We start from the raw sequence: 24,754 nt of genomic DNA on the forward strand, positions 1-24,754 counted from the left end.
ACTCCCGATATAATTGACTCCACAAATTCAATGAGAAACATTCCTGACAGCAACACGTGTGCATAGGCTGTAAAAAAAAACATTTATGGGGAACGGAAAAAAAAGTCCTGTAGCTGATTACATGGCAGCAGGAGGGAGTCTGCCCCCCTCTGATGATTTTAACACGTGGCGCTCCCCAAAGCAACTCTAGACTTACCTTGTTTACCCCAAGCAGAGATTTTTCAATAAGCACGGAAAGTGAGGAAGAAACCATGACGAAGAATAGAGTTAAAAATTAAGATAGCTGCTGGGGGAGAGTGAGAGGTGTAAGAGAGAAATGTATAGGCAGCAAGAGAGTCGTGCAGGTATGTAATTATGCAGTCATCATCGCAAACCTTGACTCTGAGCCAGCCAAAAGCCTGATCTGCCCTCGCTAATAGACCTGAATCTATTAACAGCAGGTTTTTTCGTGGAGATTTTATGGAATTTTAATTGCAAACACATGGCTGGTGTGCATAAATGTTTTAACATATTGATCAGTCAGGCACGTCTGACCGGCCCTCAGGAGCCGAAGTTGGGGGAATTTTTTTTATATATATATATATTTTTTATATATATATATATATATATATATATATATATATATATATATATATATATATTTTACCAGGGAGTCGTGCAGAACTCTCCAGCAGCTTTTCTCAGCTGTGCTCTGAAAACACTGTCAGGGACGGACTGTAAATGGTTTTACAATCATCCCGAGAGTAAACAAGGTTTACAAGCTAGCAAGGTAAAGTCCAAGTAAGGAGCCTTACAGCGTTCGTTTTAATTCTTCCTCGGTTTCTTTCCATCCTTGAACACACAGCGGTGTTAGCTCCACAGCTCACAACATGAGGTGTGCTGCATGTTTGTGTGTAACAGAGACAGATGAAGAGTTGGGGGGGAAAATAAGGTGAGATACATACTGTATGTGCTGGAAGAAAAGTAATTTGAGGGGGTAAAAAAGAAAAATAAGAGTAAGTCAGTGGGAAGGAGGAAGATGTGCTAAAAACAAGAGACAAAATAACGGCTGCAGTCTTTCAACAGAGGAAAAGGAGAGGAGGATAATGAGCAAAATCACTGAGCCATGGGTGTAGCAAGTGCACACACTTATTAACACACACACACACACACACATATTCATACATCTATACACACTTATTCACACTACGACGCACATGCTTTGCCACGTGCATCCCTGCCATCACTGTGCGCATAAACACATTAACATGCAGAGAAATGGTGGATTCTGGAGATGAAAGCTCAGATCAGTGGCTGTACGCTGACACAGTCGTAACCTATCAAGCTCAGAAGTGTGCGCTCGTGGCATCGACAGGTCCACCGGGATGCTGTGAAATCTCTTTGTTCTGTTTTGATGTGCTGTGTTTCTAATACATGTATTCCAGCTCTCAAACTGCATAAAAGTTCCCTCGCCTGGCTTTTGATTAAGGAACTTATCGAACTGTAGGCAGCTCCAAATAGTTCCCAGATTAATTAGTTTACATTCAAAGTGGCAAACACTTCCAGTAACAGTAACAACAACAGTGTAGAGCCCAGCGAAACATAATTACCATGAAAAATAATTCCAGTTTATTGTAAACTGGGTCTTGTTTTGATAGTTTTGGTCATCATTTATATCAGTAACAATAAGGTTGTACTTGATATTTTGCCTGGATACACAAATTGCCCATTTGGAGCATAGGCGTAGAGTTGGGTATGGACGATAGGGTCAAGGTGTTGCTGAATCGTCCTTACCAATATTTTTACAGATTTTACCAAAGCTGCACAGCAGGAGCAGAGTTGTGATTAACGATGAATCTGAAGCTATTTATAGTTAAAATGTTTCAAACATCATGGAATTAAAAAGTTCTTCACCCCACAAAACTAAGATCAGTCAGTTGATATTATATTTAGATTTCAGGTGTACAATGTCGTTACTGTTGTTGAAAATGCTCCACAATCAGGACATCAGGTTCTTTTTAAAGAAGAACCAAAGCGTCATTAACAGCTAAGTTTAGCTAATAAGATGTTCTGTTATCAATCCAACAGTTTATTAGTTGCAGGAAACTTGGTTTGTAGCCAAAATCAACAAACTGAAAGAAGGATGGAGCTACAGAGTCTCAGGTGAGATTTGATAATGGTTTACAGCAGATACTTGGATTAAATAGAGCAGTACATTACATACATGTTTTTATGCATTTGTTTTCTTAAATATATATATATATGTTATATTTATTGTGAAAATGTATCATGTCAATTTTAAATATTAATTTTAGTCTCAAAGTTGTGGTAATAAAATGTAAATATCTGTTTTAAAAAAGAGAAAAAAACATGATACAACAAGGATACAAGTCATGTTTAAGGCAAGTTATATTAGCAAATACATCAATATGGTTAACATTTTTCAAGGTTTTTATGTGTTTACTGTATGTGTGGGAGCAAGGAAAAGACTAAAATTAAAACCAAGCCTACGCCCTTCATTTGAAATATGCTCACTTTCAGTTTTACCTCCAAATTCAGTAGTTTAGGTACTTTGGCTCAACCGTCGACTTGTCTGATCATCTGAATGCTGATGTTCATTTGCCTGTCAGACTTCATTGTTCCCAGATTCCAGCACTCTACTTTGATGAGCAGAGTATTATTGTATCCAATAGAAATGATGGCCAAAACTGCAAAACGTAGACCCAAGTTGTAGTTGAGCATAATTATCTTTTGGTTAAAAAAAAAATCATCCTCACTTTCATCTGGTTCTCTCTCTTTATCTCACGCACACATGTTCACAGGCCATTGTCGAAAGCGCCGCCAAACTGTGAACGTGGACCGAGCAGATACACTCTCCTGCCAGTGCTCTAATCAAGGGAAATGTTTAACAACTGACATGGAGCTAGCAGGGCTTTTCATCAATTTCTTTTACTCACCGGCAGAATGGAAGTAGGGAGGGAGGGAGAAATGAGAGCGGAAGACATGAGGGAAAAATCAATCCCCTTAACATGACCACAGCTGTCACATTCGCCATCTAACAGAAACATCACACTGATATTAAATTTGATCGTGCGGGAGCGACCTTGATTTGAAAGAGTGCAAGTTAGAGTTTCTCTACTTCTCTTTTGAATTTTTAAGCCATTACTCCCATCATGCCGCCACCCCTGGTGATCAAAGGAGTGGTGGGTAAAAGAGAGAGATACGAAGAGAGGATTAACAGCTAACAAGAGGATTGGAGGGAGGGAAGGACGATACCGGGGTATGAAAGAACAGATGACAGTGGGTTAGAGACAAAGGAAAACAAATACCAAAGGAAAATTGAAACTACGTGTGAGCTCCTTTGTACTTTGAATGTGACAGTTAACTTGTGCGTACCTATATATATATACACACAAATATCCTATCAGTGTTTCTTTCAACAACAGAGCCGTTCCATCTCCTGTATGACTAAATAGGCCTCTTCTCTCCTCCATACTCTCCTCCTCTTTCTCTCTCTTCTTCACCTCTTTAATCCTCACTTACGCCCTCCTCTCATCTTCTCGCCTCTTCTGTTTCACCTCTCCTCCTCTTTTGTCTCATGTCCTCGTGTCTCCTCACTTCTCCTTCCATGTCTCCTTCCATTTCCTTTCTTTTCCTTAACCTATATAATCCAAACTTCCTCTCCTGTCCTCTCTTCTCCCCTCCTCTCCATCCTCACCTCTCCTCTCCTCTCCATTGTTACGCTGTAATTGGAGCTGGATGCTCCAAGACAAGCAGCTCAGTGTGCGTCAGGCTGACAGGCAGGCCCGTTGGTTTCTATTAAGCTTTAATAAGTGAGCAGGAATTGGAGGAGGAGAGAAGGAGTTGAAGGAAGGAGATAGTGTGCAAGCTGCTGCCTCTACTGTCACCTCTCCGTAGGATGCAGGGAAACCTGTCTGCTGTCACACAAACACACACCTCCAAAACCTTTATCCATCCGCCCTTTCATTTTCATCATCTTTTTCAGCTTATTGCCACTGGCTTAATATTCCCTCTACGTGTAAGAAAGACACATATATGTGCAGAAAAAAGAAGAAACTGTTGACATAATTAACATATTCGAGTGTCCGTCTCAGAGAAAAATACAGTTGAGCAAAATTTGCCTCATTCATTATCGTGAGAGGGATAGTCTCTCTCTGTTCCACAGCCAAAACGTCTGTACACACACACACACATGTCAAGACTTCTACCCCTGCATGAAGATGACAGCAGTATTATTGCACTGTGCAGAATTTAATCTAAAGTGCCACACAGCAAGCCCGGACCACAGTTGAGTTAATGTTGTAGAGAAATATCTACAACCTCCACAGCTGACTATAGCAAGAACAATTCCAGATGTGATGTGTGAGAGAGGAGATTTGCGTTTTTTCCCCCCGTTATGTTGCCGCGTTGCTCTGAATATTCTGTGGTTGCAGCACTTCATTTTTGTTTACAAAGTTATCAAGGCTGCGGTTTACTGAAAAAAAAAAAAAAAATCCAGCCCTGAATCAATTCATTACTCGACTTTTCAGACTCCTCCACAATGCGTGCGTGTGTGGACAAGAGAACATGGCTGTAACCTCCAAATGCCTTTCTTTGTGTCTCATTTGCAGCTCCGCCAGAAACCATCCCATTTATTGAGGAGAGGAGCGATAATGTAATTGAAAGTGGCAGTCACTCCAAACTGAATATTGGTCTGAAACGTGAAAATAAATACAGCAAGAATCAGAGCTAAGTTTAGGCTGCTGTAAAAAGATGCCAACAATGTATTTAGATCTGCCCAAGGAGAAAAGAGCAAATGCCAAAATCAGTATAAACATAGAAGAACATGGGTGCTTAAATGAATACACAAAGACAGTGGTTAGCGTGTGCCCGTGATAACATGAAGGAATGAAAATGAGGAAAGACGTGTCGTGAGATCCGAATTATGAGCTGACATCTGTGTTCAGAGCAATTTCTAGATATTGAGCAATCAAGTTTTTACATCCCGTTGGGCAAAACTAACCTCCTAAATAAACCTTAATACTCGGTTAAATAAACACTTTCAAATGCATAATTCAAGCCACATGGCTTTTTCAGGGGAGTATCAAACCAAAACTTTTCCCATCTTGATTAAAATATCAGATGGGAATTCATTCTTCTAAGATTAATATTCAGAAGCAGTGATGGGTTAATGGAGGAGAAAGATAAAATAAGTAAAAAGGAAATGAGGGAAGAGGAGGTCGTGGCATCAAGCAAACAGAGAAATGAAAAACAAATACGAATCATATTTCGCTTTAAAACCGAACATAATCCCGCTGATAGAATGTGGTTACTCAGGAGGATTTGCCTGATGGTGAGCTGACCTGTCCGTGTCACATAATTAACAGGCTGTAACTAAGGCCTGTGTCCACGTGTATCACTGAGCTTATTGGATTGGTGATAAAGGACTAATTAGTCCTGAAAAGGACATTGATTGACCAACAAGATCAGTTGATTAACGCAGGGTTTCAGTCAATGGAAACAGCTAACTTGTTGAGTGTATGGACTGTCATTGATAGTGTTGAGAACCCATTGACCAAGCTATAAAGTTAAATTGTATTTGGGCCATAGATGAATAGTTCATTTATAATTCTGGACAATTGTTGCCTTGATTCTGTAGAGTGTGTGGCTCACTGTACTGAGGCTATACTGTACAACCTAGCAATGAACTAACTGTCTGAATAAAGACAAGAAAAACACAGACAATCTTCCTCAACTCTTTTTATTAACTATGCATCATTTTTGGGGCCGTACTTAACTTTTAGGTGAGAGTTTTGCTTCTATGATTTGACAAAAAGAGACAGCTTTTCTTTAGGGATGGCAGTGACAGTCCATCACTTTGGTCCAGATGGAAATATCTCAGTCTCATTAATAGATTATTATGAAATTTTGTACAGACATTCATGGTCCCCAGAGGAGGAACCCTACTGACTTTGGTGATCCCCTGGCTTCAGCACCACTATGAGGTTGACATTTGTGGTTTTGAGTGAAGTGTCTCGACAACAATTAGATGGATTTTTATGAAATTTGGCAAATACATTCATATTCCCCCACAGGATGAATTATAATGACTTTGGTGTTCCCTTTTCATCTGCTGCCATCATCAGGTCACAATGTAATTCATCAATTACTTTTGTTCATGACCAAATACGTATAAAACTAATAATATTCCCTTCAGGTTCAACTGTACTCAGTGATTAGCATGCTTTACCTGCTAAACATCAGCATGTTAGTATTGTCACTGAGAACATGCTAGCATGCTGAGGTTAAGTACAACCTCACAGAGCCACCAGTACGACTTTAGACTGTAGACTTTTTTTTCAGTGTTGTATTTGTATTTGTTTATATTCTTGTACTGTGTGTACTACTTTCTACGGTGCACAAGTTCAACTCCCAGCATCTCCTCACGTAAGGAAAGAGCTGTTAAAAACAAAGCCTGTCATTTTTCTTTCATATCCCTGCCATTGTATTTTAAAAGAAGTGTTGTTGTAGAGCTTTTCAAAGGTGACTTTTGTGTATGCGCGTGTGGGCTTGACTCACACAAACCATTATCGAGCCCTATCCCGTTGGTGCAATCAGATATGCTCAAACCTCAGTAAAATCACATGAAACTTGACAGATGGATCGCCCCGTGGGTAAGAGTAGACAATGTCTTTACTGTCTTTTTGGGTGAACTGCCCCTTTAATATGTACAAAAGCACCTCTGGCGCTGCACAGCAGTTCAGTAGTCTCTCACAGACTTAAGCTGCCATTCCCCAAGCTTAATGTCAATGTGTCGAGTAACACTTTATTTTACAAAGCCACAGGCCACATTAATTAACCACCGGGCTGTCTCATACTGGAGCATTTGCACCACAACCAGCAGCACCATTTGTCCCCATTAAAAATGAATTTGTCAGACAATAAAAGTATGTTTGTTTATGTTCACTGTATGTTCATTCCTTCTCCATTATTTGCCCTGCTCCTTCTCTGTGTTGTGGGTAAGTGAGTAAGTGGCTCCCAATGTCTATTAATGACTTCCATTTGTTTTCTGTGAGAAAGGATTTATTTCGCTGTCCTTATGGAGACAGTCCTCCCTCTGCCGCTATCGCTGTTGTAATTTAACAACTATTACTATGTTTGTCTAAGGCCCCAAATGTTCCAGTTTGCTTTAGGCAACCTCTTTCTCTCTCTCTCTCTCTCTCTCTCTCTCTCTCTCTCTCTCTCTCTCCCTCTCTCTCTCTCTGTCCCTCTCTCTCTCTCGCTCTCCCTCTCTCTCTCCGTAACAACCTCCACTTTCCTTCCTCTGCTTTTCTCCAATCTGCTTCCCTTGGCACAATTTCATTGTATTCGTTGGTGTTGGTCCCAGGAGTTCACACAGAAAAAAACAACTTTTCTTCCGGCATTTTCCTAATTGATCCATGGCAGCCTGTTCTGTGGTCTTGCTTTATTCATATCTTCAATAATTCATAAACCGCTCTCTCAGAGGGAGCGCATCTCATGTTCTCACAAAAAATACTAAAATTCATGGTCTTGTCTGCAGATGTGGTACCCTTTATCTATAAACACGGTGCTTTATGTTCATCCTTGCAAAGATTTGGACATACAGATGTAAAAAGGAAAAATATGAGCATATTTATTTGAGCAAAAAGGAGTACAAGTAGTTTTTTTTAATATATTCTCAGTAAGGAAAAAAAGTTCAGTCTTATATACTTTATTTCTACATGAACCAACATTTAATAGGATAATATAGGTGTTAAATATAAGATTAATTGATAGTCGTGTGTCATTTTAAATCAAAATACATGAATGAGAAGTATAACTGATTTTCATGTGATATGTCTGTATGAAAACTTAAAATTAGTACTCAACATTAATGCCAGACTTGGCATCTCTCCCCATAAAGCTAATGTTGTGAAACATGTTAGGGTTGAGAGCTATTCTCAATCAGGAAGACAGTTATTACAGCTATTAAAATCACCATCCACTTTACGTAATGAAGGCAATTAGCCAGAGCTACCTTGCCTGGAAAGCATGTGACCATTCCCACCCACAGAGGGGAAAGAGAAAATAGGCCATTTTGTCTCGCCATTTGTTAACTCCCACATGTTTAATACAGGAAATACTGATGCTTTTTAGATGGTTCTGCCAGTAGGCCTTTTTTTTGTGTGTGATTATATCTCTTTTTTCCTGTGTCTTACTAGGAATGCTTCTCCAAGAGAGTTTCATTGAGGAGCCTGATGGACTGGTGTCTGTAAACCTGCTGGTGGTGTCTGCTGTTTCAGCCTTCGCAACAGGAGCCATCCTCTCTGGCCTGACCGTCTGCTGGATTATGAGTCACCGCCACCGCCATTCCCGTAGCACTGGAGCCAACGGTGCCCGCCGGAAAAGTGACAAAGAGCAGAGCATGCTGGGACAGGGCCGCAGCGGGTCAGTAATGAGCGTAACAAGAACCAGCGGTGGTGAGAGGCGCCGTTCGCAAGCAGACAACCCCTTTGTCACACCCAACGGGTGGCCGAAAGGAGAGATGGACCCAGGATTGCTGCCTACCCCAGAGCAGACCCCACTGCAGCAGAAACGGGCCATGCGTCTCCCAGACACCGACTGGGACCAGAGCCAGACCTTCCTCACTGCTGTGGGGACTCCCTGCCCCAACAACTCTGTCATTTACCTGAGCTCCAAGTTCCTGCACGGAGGTGGAGGGGGAGGAGGGATGGTCCGGATAGAGGACCCAGGAGAAGTTGTGCTGCCCCCGCACACGGAGCGCCAGCGCTACCTGATCTTAGCCACCCAGAGAGGGGAGCACGGTGGCAGCCGTCCCACCGGCACCCTGAGGAACTCAGCGGGAGAATACATCTACCCCGCCACACCACAGGACTCCCCCGACCGACGGAGGGTGGTCTCCGCTCCCACTCCCCACATGGACTATGGGGAGCCTCGCTGGAGTCACGAGGCGCTCAACTACAACAGCAACAATGGGGCGCCCTATCACTCCCAGCGCCAGGGCCTCATCAGGCCAGACATGCACGGGCCCCGAGGGCTGGGAGAACTGGCTGACTTCAGCCATCTTCTAGTGAAGAACATGGGAGAGCGCACCCCCAGTGGCCAGTGAGGTGAAGTACGTGAGCCCTGACTGCAAGCTCTCTCTGAAAACCCATTTCCTCCAACAGTAAACTGGAATAAATTAGCCCCTCAGACTCCGTGTCCCGGTCCAACCTTACCCTGTCTGTCCTCTCTCACTGTCATTCAATGTTCTGACGTCATTCAGCTGACTGAAGAGAGAGACAGAGAGAAAAGAAACAGAGAGAGTTAAAAAAGAGGAGAACACTCTCTCCACGACTCCGTTCCTCGCCTCTTAATCTGAGGTGCACCCCTCTGCTCTGATAGTGGTATGACCCACAGAGCATGACTTTGACACCACAGGACAAACAGTAAGGTAAAGAGAGGGGTGCAAAAGGAAAGGGAATCTTCTCTAAAGGACAGAGTGGAGATTTAAAAAAAAAAAAAATGACAATTTCGCTCACAGCACCAAATGTGAAAGGTCTCCCTCCACCATTTTGTTCACTGTTTTGACACCATGGATCTTCTTTGAGTGTGAAATTTTGTTTCTGCTTTTGTGTTTTTTTGTGCCACTGGCATCCAGCAGACAACAATGTGCTTTACTTTGGATTTCAGATGAGACAATATCAGACTAAAACTGTTGTAGCCGTGCCAGAGGGCAGCGACTCTCACTGAATCATGCAGTGTGTGTATGCGTTAGTATGTATGTGTGTATGCGTGTGTGTGAGTGGCCACAACAACCCCAACAAGTGTCCTGTCTTAACTGTGAAGTATAACTATATAATGAAGGTTCTCTAAGGAGGAAGTTGATGTTAACATTATTTTCCCTTTTTATAAACAATCACAGAGAGACAAACACAGTTTATCATGGGTTTCTTTGAAGCTCCAATCAGACGTTTGGATGGTTTATCAGAGGATAGTGAAGGGTGGAGACTCCCAGTGTGATTTTTTTGTGTGATTTCCAGTACCTCAGACGCAATGCTGGACAGAGCCAAGATGAAATGAAAGAGAGCAATAATAAGGAAGAAACGAGTAAGGGTGAAAATAAAGCCAATTTAATTTGATATTTTATACATCACTGTTTTCTCAGCAAAGTAAACTGAAGCTGAGAGATGTCAGAAAGAGCAAGGTGCTGGGAAAAGGAACAATATCTCCCCTCCATTCTTCCCTCCCTCGCTGCCTCTCAGTATGCCCGGGTCTGTCTGACCTGACCTGAAGCCTCCCCGGGCTCCGCAGTCCATTTGAAGGAGGGAATGTGAGCTGTGGCTGTCTGGCTGTCTGACTGGGCTGTGAGGCCCGGCCGCTTGGGAGCTCCATTCAGCCTCTTCTGCCCGACACTGAGCCTCTTTGTGCCCCAGAAGCAGGGGGAGACTGCGGCAACAAATAGCCGTTAAGAGTCAGGGACCTAGCCCAGCACCACAGCCTAGCAGAATATCAATGAGGAGGATAGCAACTCCATCCGTCATGTGAGATACAACCCAACAGGCACGGGCATCTTATGCTTCACCCACACTGGTGATTCACCGGTTTGCCAGGACAGGGAGGAGCTGAGGGTGAGGCCAGGGTTGGGACACTGCTAACTGTCACAATGGTAATCCCTTGTGGGTTTATCCCTTTCTGTCTGTCTTTCAGTGTGTTTCCCAACAAAAGCGGGATAAAGAAAACAGATGGGCATGGGTATACTTGGGTGTGGAGTTACTCTTTCACTCCGTTGTCTGATCTTTTGATGTTTTCTGTTTTTTGTCTGCTCTCATCCGTTCTTGATTCAAATGTAGATCCAGAGATAGCTTTAGTTCATCTGGGTCATGGTGGTGTTTTGTGTGTGTGTGTGTGTGTGTGTCAGTCTGTCAGCTTGTGTGTGTGTTAAGTCTCTTTGGGTTTGTACCGATGATTGTGTTACTCATATTGAGTGCAAAAAACAGCTTTTATCATTGTTACTCTTCTTCTCACCCTTCTTTTGTTTTCTAACCACGTTTCATTCGCTATTGAGCCATTAATGCTGTGTAGCAACCCTTTGCTTGACATTCACAAATCCATGCTTACAGTGTTACTGCCCTGTGTGGAGGCAGTGCACGCTATACAATAGATTTAAACCATTATGCTGTATACAAAGTGCTGCTAAAAGTGGAGAAGCTAGGCACTGCTTAGCTGAGGGGAATCTAGGGTAGGTGGTAAATACTAACAACACACACACAATACATCTCAATGTATAAAAATAGCTGTACATGGCTGTCGTTTGAAACTTTTCAATACTGGTGCCGATACTTTTCCCTGTAAAACCCTCTTTTCCGTATAAAGGAATAGGTCACCATTTTGGGATTTACATTTATTCTCTGTCTTGATGAGTTTGAGAGTTACATGAGTAGATCGATACCACTCTTATGCTTATAGAGTAAATATGAAGCTACAGCCAGCAGGTAGTTAGCATAGTTTAGCATAAAGATTGAAAACAGCAACAAAAAAAACAGCAACAAAATCAACCTACCAACATCTCTAAAGCTCACTAATAAACACATTATGTTTCGATAACCAAACTGTAAACACATCAAGTTGCAGTTTAACGGGGGTTCATGTGTGGGACTGTTTTTTTTGCCGGACAGCAGAGCTGCCAAGTCTCACACTTTGACCGTGAGACTCATGCAATTGACCACACCACACATACCTTTTCTCACGCTAACTTTTCATCTTCGCTTCCTCCGAAGTTAAATTTGTGATTTTTAAGCGAAGGAACAGCTTCTTTTTTTTTTCTTTCAAGTTCAGACAGGCTGAGGAGCAGAGTGTAACAAGGTTAAGGCAACACTTTTCACAGATTGTCCATGAACGCACCGATCGTCATCTGTTTGAACCCAAAGCATGCAACAACAAATCATTGCAATGCACGTTCTGGTGGAGCTGATAATGTGTTCAGTTCAGTGTGTCTTTAGTGTTTTTGTGTTCAGTTCAGCTTCTGACTGAACTTAGAACTCACCAGAAACTCTGGCCCCAGGACACGCATACATTTTTCATTCAAGTTCATGTCTAAAATTCAGTTTGCGTTCTGTCTGAACACCCATTTATTCTCTGCAAGGACTGCATTTCCCAAAATGTCAAACTATTCCTATACCTTTTCTCCTAAGCACAAGCAGCTTACAAAAACTCACTGCGTGAATAAAATATTGTAAAATTGCCAAAGTTTTTATTCAAATCAAGAACTATATGAGAAATAAAAGTAAACAGGTCTATGAATCTGACCGGACAATCAGCTGTTTTCGATACTCAGTGTTACAGACACATTTCAGTCGGTACCAGAAAGTATTGAGGTTCAATACGCAGTCCTAAATGATATACAGCCAGAGCTAGAGGTGCTGTCTGAAACAAGCCAATGAACGAGATTTATGAAAGCAAGGACAGAGGAGGAGGTCAGGCGGGCGAACATGATGTTACTGCATTACCGACTCTCCACATTAGTAGGCTACAGTGTATTCTTTACACATTCCACCCTGAAACAGGTCATTAGTATTGAGGATACGGAGCCCTGCACCAGCCAGGCCCCTCATCTCTGCCTCTCTTTATCTCTCCCTGTCTTCATCTCTGCCATGGCCTGAGTGCTGGGTGTCTGTGTGCGTGTGTCTGTGTGTGTGTGTGTGTGTGTGTGTGTGTGTGTGTGTGTGTGTGTGTGTGTGTGTGTGTGTGTGTGTGTGTGTGTGTGTGAATGAGGCCTCTCTGTCTCGGCGGGCGTACCCAGCCAGCCGTGTCCTCGCTCTGCATCTCCTCTGGTGTTTCACTAAACATGCTTGATTAGGCAAAGTACATTCCCGACCCTCTAATGGCCTGATGAGCCCCTGAGAAGATTACTACAGACACATCAGCCCTGAGAGGGAGGTGCACGTTCAACCAGCTCTTTACCCCTCCGCTAACCACCAGCCGCACACACACACACACACATACACACACACACACACACACACACACACACAAAGGCCTTTTAACCAAATTCGGGATGCAATTGAATTAAGATCAGAAACAGGGCTCAGGCTTGAAGTAGGCCGACACTGACTGGTTCTAGGAAACGTACTGTACATGATGTTATCTTACTGACTGCGTAATTTGATTACTTTAGTTCAACATTACAGGGCAGCTAAAGAATTCAGGTGTAACCTTGTGGAAGTCTGTTTATTAAAGCCATCATCCTCTCTCTTTCTTACATAAGCCTACTTCATGTCATTCCCGTTCCTCCTCTTTCACCAGCTGTGCTTTGTCATCTTCTTTAAGTCCTTTTATTGTTAAAGATAAACTATGCAGGATTTTCCTAAAAAAATGTATAGACTCATACAAAAGTAATCCCTCTCAATCATCACTTATGACCCACTAGAAGTGTGTGGTGGTGTATTTATCTACAGAAACTCTGCCCTCTGCCTGTATTTTCATATTATTTTGCTGTGTTCAGGACGTTTCTGGGCTTCTACCTTTGGGCAGTGAGTTTGTAGCCTCCATCCAATAACAGCGCGGAGGGTGTGAGGTCGGGACTTGTAGCGTAGCAACCAGGTTACATCGCTGTCTCCGTCTCTCTGCTCTTCTCTGCTCTGCTGTTCTCTGTCCGTGTGTCATGGATGAATAAAGAGCTGCAGGTCTGTGTGTCTGCTTGACCGAGGGCTGAGCTACACACACGCAGAGCAGAGAGGCCACAGCGGACAGGATGAAGCTCTGCATTCACACAAAATCCAGCAATGCAGCACCTTCCTGCAGGGTTGTGTGGAGGTGTGGGCGTGTTTATTTGTGCATTAAAATGTAACTGCTATGAAACAATCAGAAAATAACACTTTATTTCTCTAATTCATGGCTTTGTTCTTGCCAATACTTCACTCTCTAGCTCACTCTACCACCACTGCTCTCTCTGTCTCTTAGTCAGTGAGGAGGGGCCAACCTTTAATATTGTGTGTTCACAAACACCAATCAACAAATCCTGCATAGTATACCTTTAACAGATTCATCTCTCTCTCTCTGCATACACACATGAAATATTTCTAGCTAAAGTTAGCCCGGGCTGCGCTTTCATCCTATTTGTTTGTCGCTATTAAAGGTTAGCTGGTTAATTTAATCAGCCAGAAACAGAAATCAAAGTAATTCACAGAGAAGCAATTGAAATCCCACTTTATTTCACATCAAAACCTTAATGTGTTACAATTTTTTTTAGATGTTTTCAAAGCCTCTCATGCGGTGAATTGCTTTCCTTGCATTGTATTGTGCTGAAAGATGATTTTGTTTGTTTGTTTTTTGTTGTTAAATGTAACACATAGGTATTGCCTCCAGTCCTGCACACATTCTTCCTCTTTACCCTGCACATATAGAAACGCCCGTCCCTCATGACCCAGTCTTTCTGTCTGTGTCCCTATTTATCAGGTTGTGTCTGTGTGCTTGCTGAATAAACCATGCCTTTGTGTGTTGGGGTTGTTTGTGCCGTGTGGCCCAGCGATGCAATGCCCCCCTCCCTTAACCCCCCAGCCAATGACTGCCATCTTGCCCTACAGTGCTCCACTGTATGTGCTCTATGCCCTAGAAAGAGTCCACAAACGGAGGCTAACCTGAATCAATCCACCATGGATGGCACTGGGGAGGTAGCATGAAATGGTAACATGAAAACTGCAGACACTCCCTTCCAAGCCAACTTATGAGAGGAAAAAAAAAGCACAAAAACAAGGCGAAAACAAAATCAACATTTGCATTTTTGTAAAGTTATAGATGTATTTAGTCAGCACTGATCATTTTTGTCATGTTTGTTTTTTCTATCGTTTGTTCATGTGGTAGATATTTGGTTTGAAATTATATGGAATAGTATTGTATATGATTTCAATTTCAATTCTCTGGTGTGCCGGATTTGATGACGACAATGAAGATGAACCCAATGACTATCATGATTATTGTTATATTGACAGTGACAATGAAGCAGTACTGTGAGCAGCACTGAGGTGTTGTGTCCTGTTCGGATGCTGAATCCGAAAGGAAACAGAAGAGGAAGAGGAGGAGGAGGAAGAGGATGAACGAATGAACTCATACAGACTGAGGTTCAAAAAGAGATTCTACTTTTCTCCTGCAGAGTGGAGTCACCTGCTACTGTGAAGGACCCCGCCATCCTGTGGCTCTCACCAGAGGCTGGCTGGCCCACCCCATCGGACAGGCTGTCATCAGATGACAACACATGTCCCTACTACGTGTACATAACCTTGATGCTTACATGTAATTTAAGTGCAGTAGCTGCATGACGACACAGCCTCTGTGTGTGTACAGAAGTAGCGACGTGTGAATTTGTACAGTACATGCAAGTGTGTGTGCTTGTGTCCGCGAAGAAATCTGTCTGTCGTCACACAAAAGCAACACGTGCATGCACCCTCCGACAACTGCACAGCACACACTTACACCACGCACGCACACACACAAACACACATACACACACACACACACACACACACACACATACACTCTCTCTCTCTCCAGCTGTTCACCATTCTCCACATTGTCCTGAGCTCTGCCTGTCACTCCGCATGGAGACTTTGCTCTATGTCAACTTTCTTATTCTAATAAACCACTCAGACATTGAGCTCTAAGTTGTGATCATTGAATACAGTGTGTTTGACTTTCTCTTTAGATTTCATTCATTTATAAACTGTATAATAATAATAATAATATGTAAAACCTGGACCTCAATTATTAATGCAAAGGCAGTATGGGTCCTTTTCACAAAATATTTTATTCTGATATGAATTATATCACTGAGCTGCATTATTATTATTACTTTGAAATTGTATTTTATGCATAGCAGACAAACAGACAAACAAACAGACAGACAAAACCATATCGGTGACTAATTAGTCCTTATTGTTTCCATGAAAAACAAAACAAAAGAACACTCCAAACCAAGTCGAAAGAAATAAGAAAAGAGAGAAAAAACAAGAAAATTACAGTCAGGAGGATCATATTGAAACATCTCTACAGTCAACCCCACAACCTACAGTATTATTTAAAATAGTAACCTAACAACAACAACAAGAGGATGTATAAAATTGTGAAAACAGCTATTGTTATCCTCATTATTATCCTTTAGGAAAAAAGAAAAGAAAAAACAATTCCATAACCATAAAAGGAGGAGGAACCATAACCACTATACCATGAGAACTTGTATCTCCATATTTGGTGATAAACATAGAATGCTCATTTATGGGTTGAGAAATAAACCCACTGCACAATTTAGAAAACGTATTTAGTCATAAAGTTTAAATCAAGTCTGCGTTTATTATTTAATGATAAGTTAACATTGTAAAGATACATATACATGCAACAAGCACTTTATTGTACAAACTAGTACATTCCAATACAACAGCTCTGCCATCAATTATACTTTTACGAAGCTTATACATTTTCAGTTTTTGTTGACATTGTCAGAAATGCTATAATTCTGCTTCATGTTTATTATTGAGGTCATAGTGATGTACTGGAGTGCATCCAAATGTTTTGTCCACCCCATGAGCAGGCAAAATATTAGGAACAGTTTTTGTGGACATTGTCACCTTTCTGACAATGAGTTGGATTATAACTCAAAGCTGAACCGTGAGCAGTTGTTGTAGTACCATCAGTGTTCATTAGAGGGTGCTATTGTTCCATAAAATAGACTGTGACTGTTGTAATAAATACCAAAAGCCTGGAGCAAGACTTCTGCATACTCCGTAAAACAACACAGTCTTTGACAATCATAAAGTAAGCCAATCAGTGAGAGGAGTTGTCAGTTCATATTGCCCGTTGTAAGAAGACATTTACATCAACATACTTTTTCTTGACCCCCCCACCCTCCCCTTTCTCCTCTCCTCTACCTCCCCCCCACCACCTCCTCCACATCCAGCTCTTCATCTCTCTGGGGAGCCTATCAGGCCATTTCACATCTGTCGAGTGGTGGAGGACTGTGAGGACCTGTCAGGGGCTCTCATTCGCTGATGTTTTATGGGACCTGAAGCCCTCCAGTGCTGCAGTACTCGAGAGATAGGAATGGAGGAGGATGGAGGAGGAGGAGGAGGAGGAGGAGGGGGTGTACCACACTGTGTACAGTTCCTCAGGAGCATTTGTGGCATCCTTGCTCACTCTCCCCTGCAGATTTAAGGTGACTGTATGTGCCAGCTTTTGGAAAATTTACAGCTTGTTTACACCCGGTCCATGTCCCATCTGGTCTGTGAAAAAGTATGAAATCCCTCCTCTCTCCATCCCTCCTATCTATCTATCTATCTATCTATCTATCTATCTATCTATCTATCTATCTATCTATCTCCGTCTTCCCCCCTGTCCTTCTCTCCCGCTGGCCCACACACACACACACACACACACACACACACACACACACACACACACACACACACACACACACACACACTCATTATGATGAATCTGATTAATGAAGAGGCTGAAACAGTGCCAGTGGGTACTCTCCTTGATTTGACTCTGTACTCCACAGCTGAGCTCCACATAATGCCAGCTCTCATCCACCTCACCATCTCAATATTTAGACTCCAAATACCTACATTTGCTCAAAAAACTAAGTAAACTCTTGTCATACTTGTTGGTATTCAAAAACAGACTATTTTTTAACACCTAACTGCGTCAAATGCCAGTTTTTAACCTGACCACACAAATATTGTGCTGACATCAGGGTGTTATGTAGTAACATTAACAGAGTAACAGCATCATGAAAAGAGCACCGGAAATGTTATTATGTTAATTTGTTTACTGTGGTTGATGTGAGAAACCTTATAATATAAACATCTCAGCAATAGATTATGAGCTTATTTGACCAGTGTCTGTTCTGGTACTGTTTTTATCTATCTATCTAGCTATCACTCACTCACACAGCCAATGGAGATAATTGTTTTTCTTACATTGCTTTCATATGTTGACTCAACATCTTCGTTGAGTCTCAGCAGAGAGGTGTTGACTCTACTGAGCTGACACCTGTAACATATGCAATGTGCAGAGGAGTATGTTGCTGTATTAGGAGACTAATTTTTCCACAAACACTGTGAAAAAAAAATATTGCAGATGCTTTGCAATAACAATCTTGAACAGCAGAGGGCAGAGTAAGCTGCTGGAAAAAAAAACAACTGATGAGCTGAAACCACTCAAATCTATAAGAGTAAATTTGATTATTACTTTTCTGTCCTTTTGACTCCTCCTGCTTATTTTTACAGCATTGACCAGATCAAATCAAACCAATTTAAAGCACATTTCAAGGTTTTTCAAGAGTATGTCATGAAATGTTTTAAATATTTCAACTATGCTGGGAAGTGACAAGAGAACAGCACAGCAACAAGAGGGAGATAATGAAATAAGGACCGATAAAATGAGAGGGAAAATTCAGTGAATGTTTGATGTGTTGATAACCTCGGCTATGAAATCTAATTTTCCATTTGGTGTGGGACCAGAGAGCCCCCAGGTGGACATGTAGAGACAAGCATGAAGCAGAAGGTAAAGAGTATAGGAGCCATTAGTGCTATAGATTTAAAGGGAGTGACTGTTTCTACGTGTCCTGGAAGACTGTCAGTAATGTTGAGTTTTGTGGATGGAAGCTTTTGTACCAGAGTTTGAGATTTGCAGATAAACATCAGTACAGGTTATGTGATTAGTCATTCTTATTTAGGTTCCTGTGGGGAAACTCCCAGCTGGCCCGTCCACACGGAGGTCACAGTGAGGACAGCTGCCAAACAGCTGGAACAGAACTGAATATTGGGAGATTGAGCCTAATTCTTCCAGCTGATTGGCAGTCACTCAATGTCATACTCCTTTTTTTAATGCATATTTGGAGGTGATCTGGTAATTTGGGAGTTTTTCAAAAGGTCCAGTAGCTTAACTTTGTTCTATCTTCTTGTGTTATCAGTGCCAACTCTGCATTCTTGTCTGTTTCCCGCACAACAACCAACACAATCGCATTAGAGGTTCAGTTGAGTTCAATTCTCTGCAGTAAAATAAGCTTTGTAGTTATCCTCAGCTGACCACAAGTTTAATTCACTTGCTATCTATGAACACAGAAACCCATTGCCAACTTAAGACTGGAATCTCTGCGGTGCAGCTGTCAAGATTGCAAGCCTGCAATGCCCTTTACGTCTTCGTTTTAATCCAAACATGTCTCTCTTCTCTTATTTGGACCGATTTCTATCTGGAGTTTGATAGCTGTGCATCATGAACAATAACCTCAGCAGTGTTACATGATATGCGCATCTTTGAGTTGCAGCAAGAGGCCTAATTACAGTCAGCAACGTGTGTGACTGTGTAGGTGTAATTGGAAAATCATTAGGGTGCGAAAGTAAATGTGTAGGCCTGATTGGCTAGTCAGCTGGGTGCACAGCTGCACCCTATGCAAACAGTGTAGGCAGGACATAACAAACATCTTCATCAACACAAACACCACTGAGGTCTCGGTGATGATGTTTCAGAGGTGTTTTTGTCTCTGCAGGACTCCACACCACTGCAAATACATGCATGAAAAAAGATGCCGCAGGTTTACATACAGTATGTGAGCTCTGAGTAAACCTTCTAGTGCATTATGTTGAGTAATTCTGTGGATATCGTTCACCCTCTGGGCTCAGGTTCATCACACCTCCAAAAACTTTGAGCAAAAAAAATAAGGGAATTAAGACTGAAATGTGTTAGGACACATATATAGAGAGAGATTTGGTAAAAGCTGGAGCTCTGTGAAGTGGAGGTGAAAATAATGGAATGAAACTACAACTACTAAGAGAAAGAGGATCAAAAGAAGAAAAATCAAACACACTGGAAGGTGTGAACAAGAATTAAGTTTTTGATAGATTTGACAGCTCAGCTGCTTCCCACTGCCTGACCTAAAGGAACCCCACTTACCACTACACCTGCCTGCCCATCCGTTCTTCCACCTCATCCTTTCAAGGTCGGCGCATTTCAGCTGTTTTTGAGCGATGACAGCTTTCAGACTTCACACGAAATTGCTGCAGTCTCACCTAATTAGGAGAGTGCTGAAGCAGAGGGCAGAATTATACCAAACTGCTCTTTACTTTGTTCTCTGAGCACAGGTACGCCATTCCCTTGCCTGGTTTATCTTCTGAACATTATGTTTTTCATTTTGTATCAGTTGGTATGGTACATGTCTAGACATGAACACTTGATACTTTGACAGTGATGATAATAAGAGCTGAACAGCTCATAATGAACATTACACTGCAAATTGTGCATGTATGTGACCTGCCTCTGGAAATATATATGATACAAAAAGCAGAAATATCAACAACCATTCCCTTATTTACCTGCAGGTATTAATTTCAAATGTAACTTATCTTTTTTCCTATCATTTTGCTAGACAACTGCGATGAACATCTTATATGGTAAAGGAAATACAGCTGTCTAGTATTTGATGGCCATTTTTTCTTGGTTATGTTGGTTCCAAAGGATTATAACACACTTTTTTCGACTATTATACAGCTCATACAGACAATAATTATAATGAAGATAGTGATGAGATAATGAGACCATTTTCCTCCTAAATGCAGCCATAAATTCATCTTCACCTTCTCAGTCTCCAACTGTGTGATGCTATTTGCAGCAGTTTGATCATCTTTTTATACAGTGCAGTTTTTCCCAAACAGAATAAAATTAGCACCTTTTGACAAAGCAGAGGGGGTTTTGCATATCAAAGTGTCTGTGGCAGCAACACAGTCCCAGAGACTCCAATTTGACAGACAATACTGCATAATGCAAAATTGCCCAAGTAACCCACAGTCTTATATTATATCATTAGCACACAGCAGTTTTTGGGTCAAACAAGGTTTTGTTTTGTTTTGTTAACCAATAAGTCTTGATATTTTTATTAAGTATCACAATTTCTTCTAGAGATCAAAATATAAGGAATATTCATACAGTGATAGTCTTCATCCAGGAGGGTTTTGTTGGTGTTGAAAAGGCAGATTCTGTTAATGCTCGGGTCGCACTGAAAGAAAAATTGTTCACATCTGTCTAAAATTGGCTTTCATATATGTTTGTAGTCATTGAGATCTTGAGGCTTTTCATCACATTCAATCAAATTGTCATTAACAACTGTGAGTTGTGTATCTTGTGTGGCTCGAGAACACACAGAGGGCAGTCCACTTGTAGATGTCAGAGTTTATTGGGGCAGTGGAACAGAAAACAGTTTCATCAGTAAAGGCTCTTGTCCAATTTCGGCTCCCTCTATACCTTCTTCAATGCATGTCCTCATTCTTTCTTTGCCTCTGCACACAAAGGTGTTTACCTGCTTTATGTGATGGCGAAATTACCTCTGCCATTGTCCAGCTGAGCGGGTTGGTGAGGCAACCAGGCGTCTCCATGGAAACTCGGTTCAGGGGTCAGTATATTGCAGATGCTCTTTGCCAAGATGTAAAAATGCTGTAAATTGATGCATCGTGACTAGACTTTGAGTGAATCTGGGTTGTTCATGCTGTACTGTTTCCTCTTCATGTTAAAACTATGTTTCCTGTAAGCAAGTAAAAAATTCAATAATTACATGACCCTAAGACCCACACACAGCCTGAAACCTACTTCTTGTTTGGTTCTCTTCCTGAAACATGTTGTACTTTTGCTTAAAATATTCTTTATTTTCTGTCTCTCTACTTTTTTACCTTCATACTTTTAATCTAATATATGTAATTTTATTGCACTTTTTTTTTTATTTATGTGTTGTTTTGTATCTTTTTGCAAATGTCTTTGGAATATGTCTATGGAATAGTGCTATAAAACTTTGGTCTATATTTCTGATTTCTTGAAATTGTATCAAAGCTACATGCTGAGCTAAAAAGAGGTGAGGAGAAAGAAAAACACACATCACATACATTGTTCTGTGGGTTCAATCAGAGGGTTAGTGTGTGTGTGTGTGTGTGTGTGTGTGTGTGTGTGTGTGTGTGTGTTGGCTATAAATTTGTGTGTAAATGTATGTCAGGCCTGGTCCCGGTGATTAGCTGTGGTACTTCTGTGCTGTAACACAATGAGGGCTGGATTAATTGAAAATTGAGCCTCCTCCAAGCCATTATAGATCATTCGCTGATACGTCTTATCTTGTGCCTTGTCTTACTGCTGTCCACCGACCGCAGCAAGACTGAAAGTGAGACCGACAGCTCTTGATACACAGCACTCTCTCTGTCTCTGACCCGGTCAGCTCGGCCATATCACTCACCTGAAAGTCAGAGAACCATTTCTTGAACAATCAAGGACAGGTTTAGTTCAGACGTAAAGTGTCACAGAAGAATATTTCACATTTTTAATCTGTACATAACTGTGTGGGTTTGATACAAAGAAATTCTATACTTGTTCAGGACTCTGAGACTAGATGTCTTTACTCTAAAACAGAAGCATGTTAGTGTTCTGTATTAGCTTTTAGTCCAAAGTTCACCACCTGCTTCCAACTGACATTCAGAGGAAAGAGCCAGTACAGGACAGCCAGACATTTGGATGTCTGTGAGCACAGGCACAGTAGGTCTTTCTTTCTGTATGTGAAGCTTAAAACAAGGATTTTAAACACCCAGTGTACATACAAAACATGCTCTCACATTTCCAGGTTATGCTTCTTGCAGGGAACCAGCCAAAGCCAGTTAGCTTAGTTTAGCACAAAGACTGGAAACAGGGGGAAACAGCTGGCCTGGTTCTGTCCAAAGGTAACAAAATCTGCCTACTAGCACCTTTAAAGCTAACTAATTAACATGTTATATCTATTTGTTTAATCTGCACAAAAACCAAAGTGTAAAATCAGCACATTGTGCTTTCATGGGGTAGTTATGTGCCAGACTACTTCTTGGCAGGGTGCAGCGACATCCTGGAGCCTTGCAGTCCCCGTGAGGTTACCGAACATGACAGTTGTATTGATCCTCTCGTCTCATCTTCAAGTTGTGTATGTTCATATGTACAGAGTATGTAGGTACAAATTGTAGTGTCTCCATTATCATGTGTCATCACCATCCTGTTCACTCCTCCATTCATCACTGCCCTGTGCTATACAATTAACAGGATGGAGAGGGTCACAGCCTTGTATGGCATGTAAGATGAAGAGGGAAATCTACTCTTGTCCTCTGATAAACACAAAACAGGTTTGAATAGACTTCCCTTCCGTTTGTTTACATCCTTAATCACACAAGGCCTGTTCCTCACATCAACGTGTTCTTCTCTTCTAGCATACTGTAATGGCTTTAGTTGTAATGTAACAACCAAACATTTTGTTAGCTCACTGGTTGTGATCACATAATGATGATCAATACTGTGGGAATAAACATTGGGAAAGTGATCGGGGGAGCATGCATAAATAGCAGCCACTTTCTCAAAATCCAGAAGGCTGCAGATTCAAAAACAATTGGTTTTCTGCAGAATATTAAGAATATGTTTGCTGCTGAGTCCGAGAGCTCTGTTGATAGGCTTGTTTCAACAGATTAAATTATTTGATTACAGCCACTGGTAATTTGATTAGCTCTAGGTGATTTTAGAACTTTCTCCTGATTGCCTCCGTACATGTGCAGTGGATGTGTAACCAAAACATCACCTCATTTCAGCAGCTTTTGTTCAAATACATTGAAAAGGATCCACTTTTTCCTTGTAACCACACCCCTCACCCTGCATGAGAACAATCGGTCTCCATGACAATAGATTAGCAGCTACATGCGTTTGTGCTCATGTGTGGGCGCGTGTTTCTCCCTTGAACTTTGTGTTCAGTGATATAAGACTTCTTACTCTGTAATACCGCAATGAGAAATCAATGGTTTCATCATAATTTTCCTCTGTGATGTTCACAAAGTGACATGGAAGGAATTGATTTTTATCCGACATGCCATTTGTAATTCATTTGTGTACAGAGAAATCTTTTTCATTGAAAAATGTTATGGTAAATTCCAATCATCCTCCCATCCAACTGTGTAAAATGTGTAAAAAAAAAAATAAGTATATAGTAAATAAAAAGTAATATACAATAGTATTTTTGTTTCTCTGATGTGTGTCTGCAAGTTAGTTTTAATTTTTTTTTTTTGATTTATAGTGTTTTTACTTATAAGATTACAAGCCTCTAGGTGCCACCCTCTCTCTCTCCGTCTCTCTCTCTGTCTGTCTCTTTCTGTGACTGTCCATAATCCATTTACTGCTTTTATCTACAGATTGCACAAGTGATCACAAGTTGCAATCACAAGATGTGGAATAATCACAATGTCTGTGAAACAGGACAGGAAAACAGGAATATCTTTGTTTCCTTGTTTGTGCCCTCATTTCTGATTCCGACACGCTGCGCCACATTTCACAAACTCAATTTATTTTCACAAATGGCAGTACAGTCGAGTTACATTAACCAGGTTTTTCGAGTGCGTAAAGACTGTCTTTAACACCGAGGAGACTAAAAAAGAAACAAGATGTGTTAAATTAATAAATTAAGAAAATCCTGATCTAGGTCAGTTGGACTTCCCTAGGACAAAGTGTAATCTATTATTCACAACTTCTAGCACAGTTTGCATCAGGTCAGGCTTGTTAAGGAGTGTTTGCAGATACGCTGTTATTTAATTAGATATCCTGTACACTAAGATAAGATAATAAGTCATGCCTACATTACATTGCAATTAGTAAAGTAAGCAATGCAGTACATACTGTACTGCTTACAGTGCATACAATTCAATTATAGCAGGCAGAAATTTAAAGTAATTCAGTTTTCTAAAGAATG

General features: G+C 41.3%; 1 protein-coding gene across 3 annotated transcripts in view; it reads left to right on the forward strand.

Annotated features, from left to right (window-relative positions):
• The window catches only part of sema6bb (sema domain, transmembrane domain (TM), and cytoplasmic domain, (semaphorin) 6Bb), a 126,731-nt gene extending 115,245 nt beyond the window's left edge, over positions 1–11,486 (forward strand). For all 3 annotated transcript variants that reach the window (XM_042417739.1, XM_042417742.1, XM_042417741.1), the window contains exon 17: positions 8,202–11,486. In XM_042417739.1, coding sequence (XP_042273673.1) covers positions 8,202–9,109 — 908 coding nt within the window. In that variant the 3' untranslated portion in view covers positions 9,110–11,486. The remainder of the gene's footprint in view (positions 1–8,201) is intronic.
• The last annotated feature ends 13,268 nt before the right edge of the window (positions 11,487–24,754 follow it).

Source organism: Thunnus maccoyii, chromosome 7, assembly GCF_910596095.1.
Source record: "Thunnus maccoyii chromosome 7, fThuMac1.1, whole genome shotgun sequence".
Classification (NCBI taxonomy): domain Eukaryota; kingdom Metazoa; phylum Chordata; class Actinopteri; order Scombriformes; family Scombridae; genus Thunnus; species Thunnus maccoyii.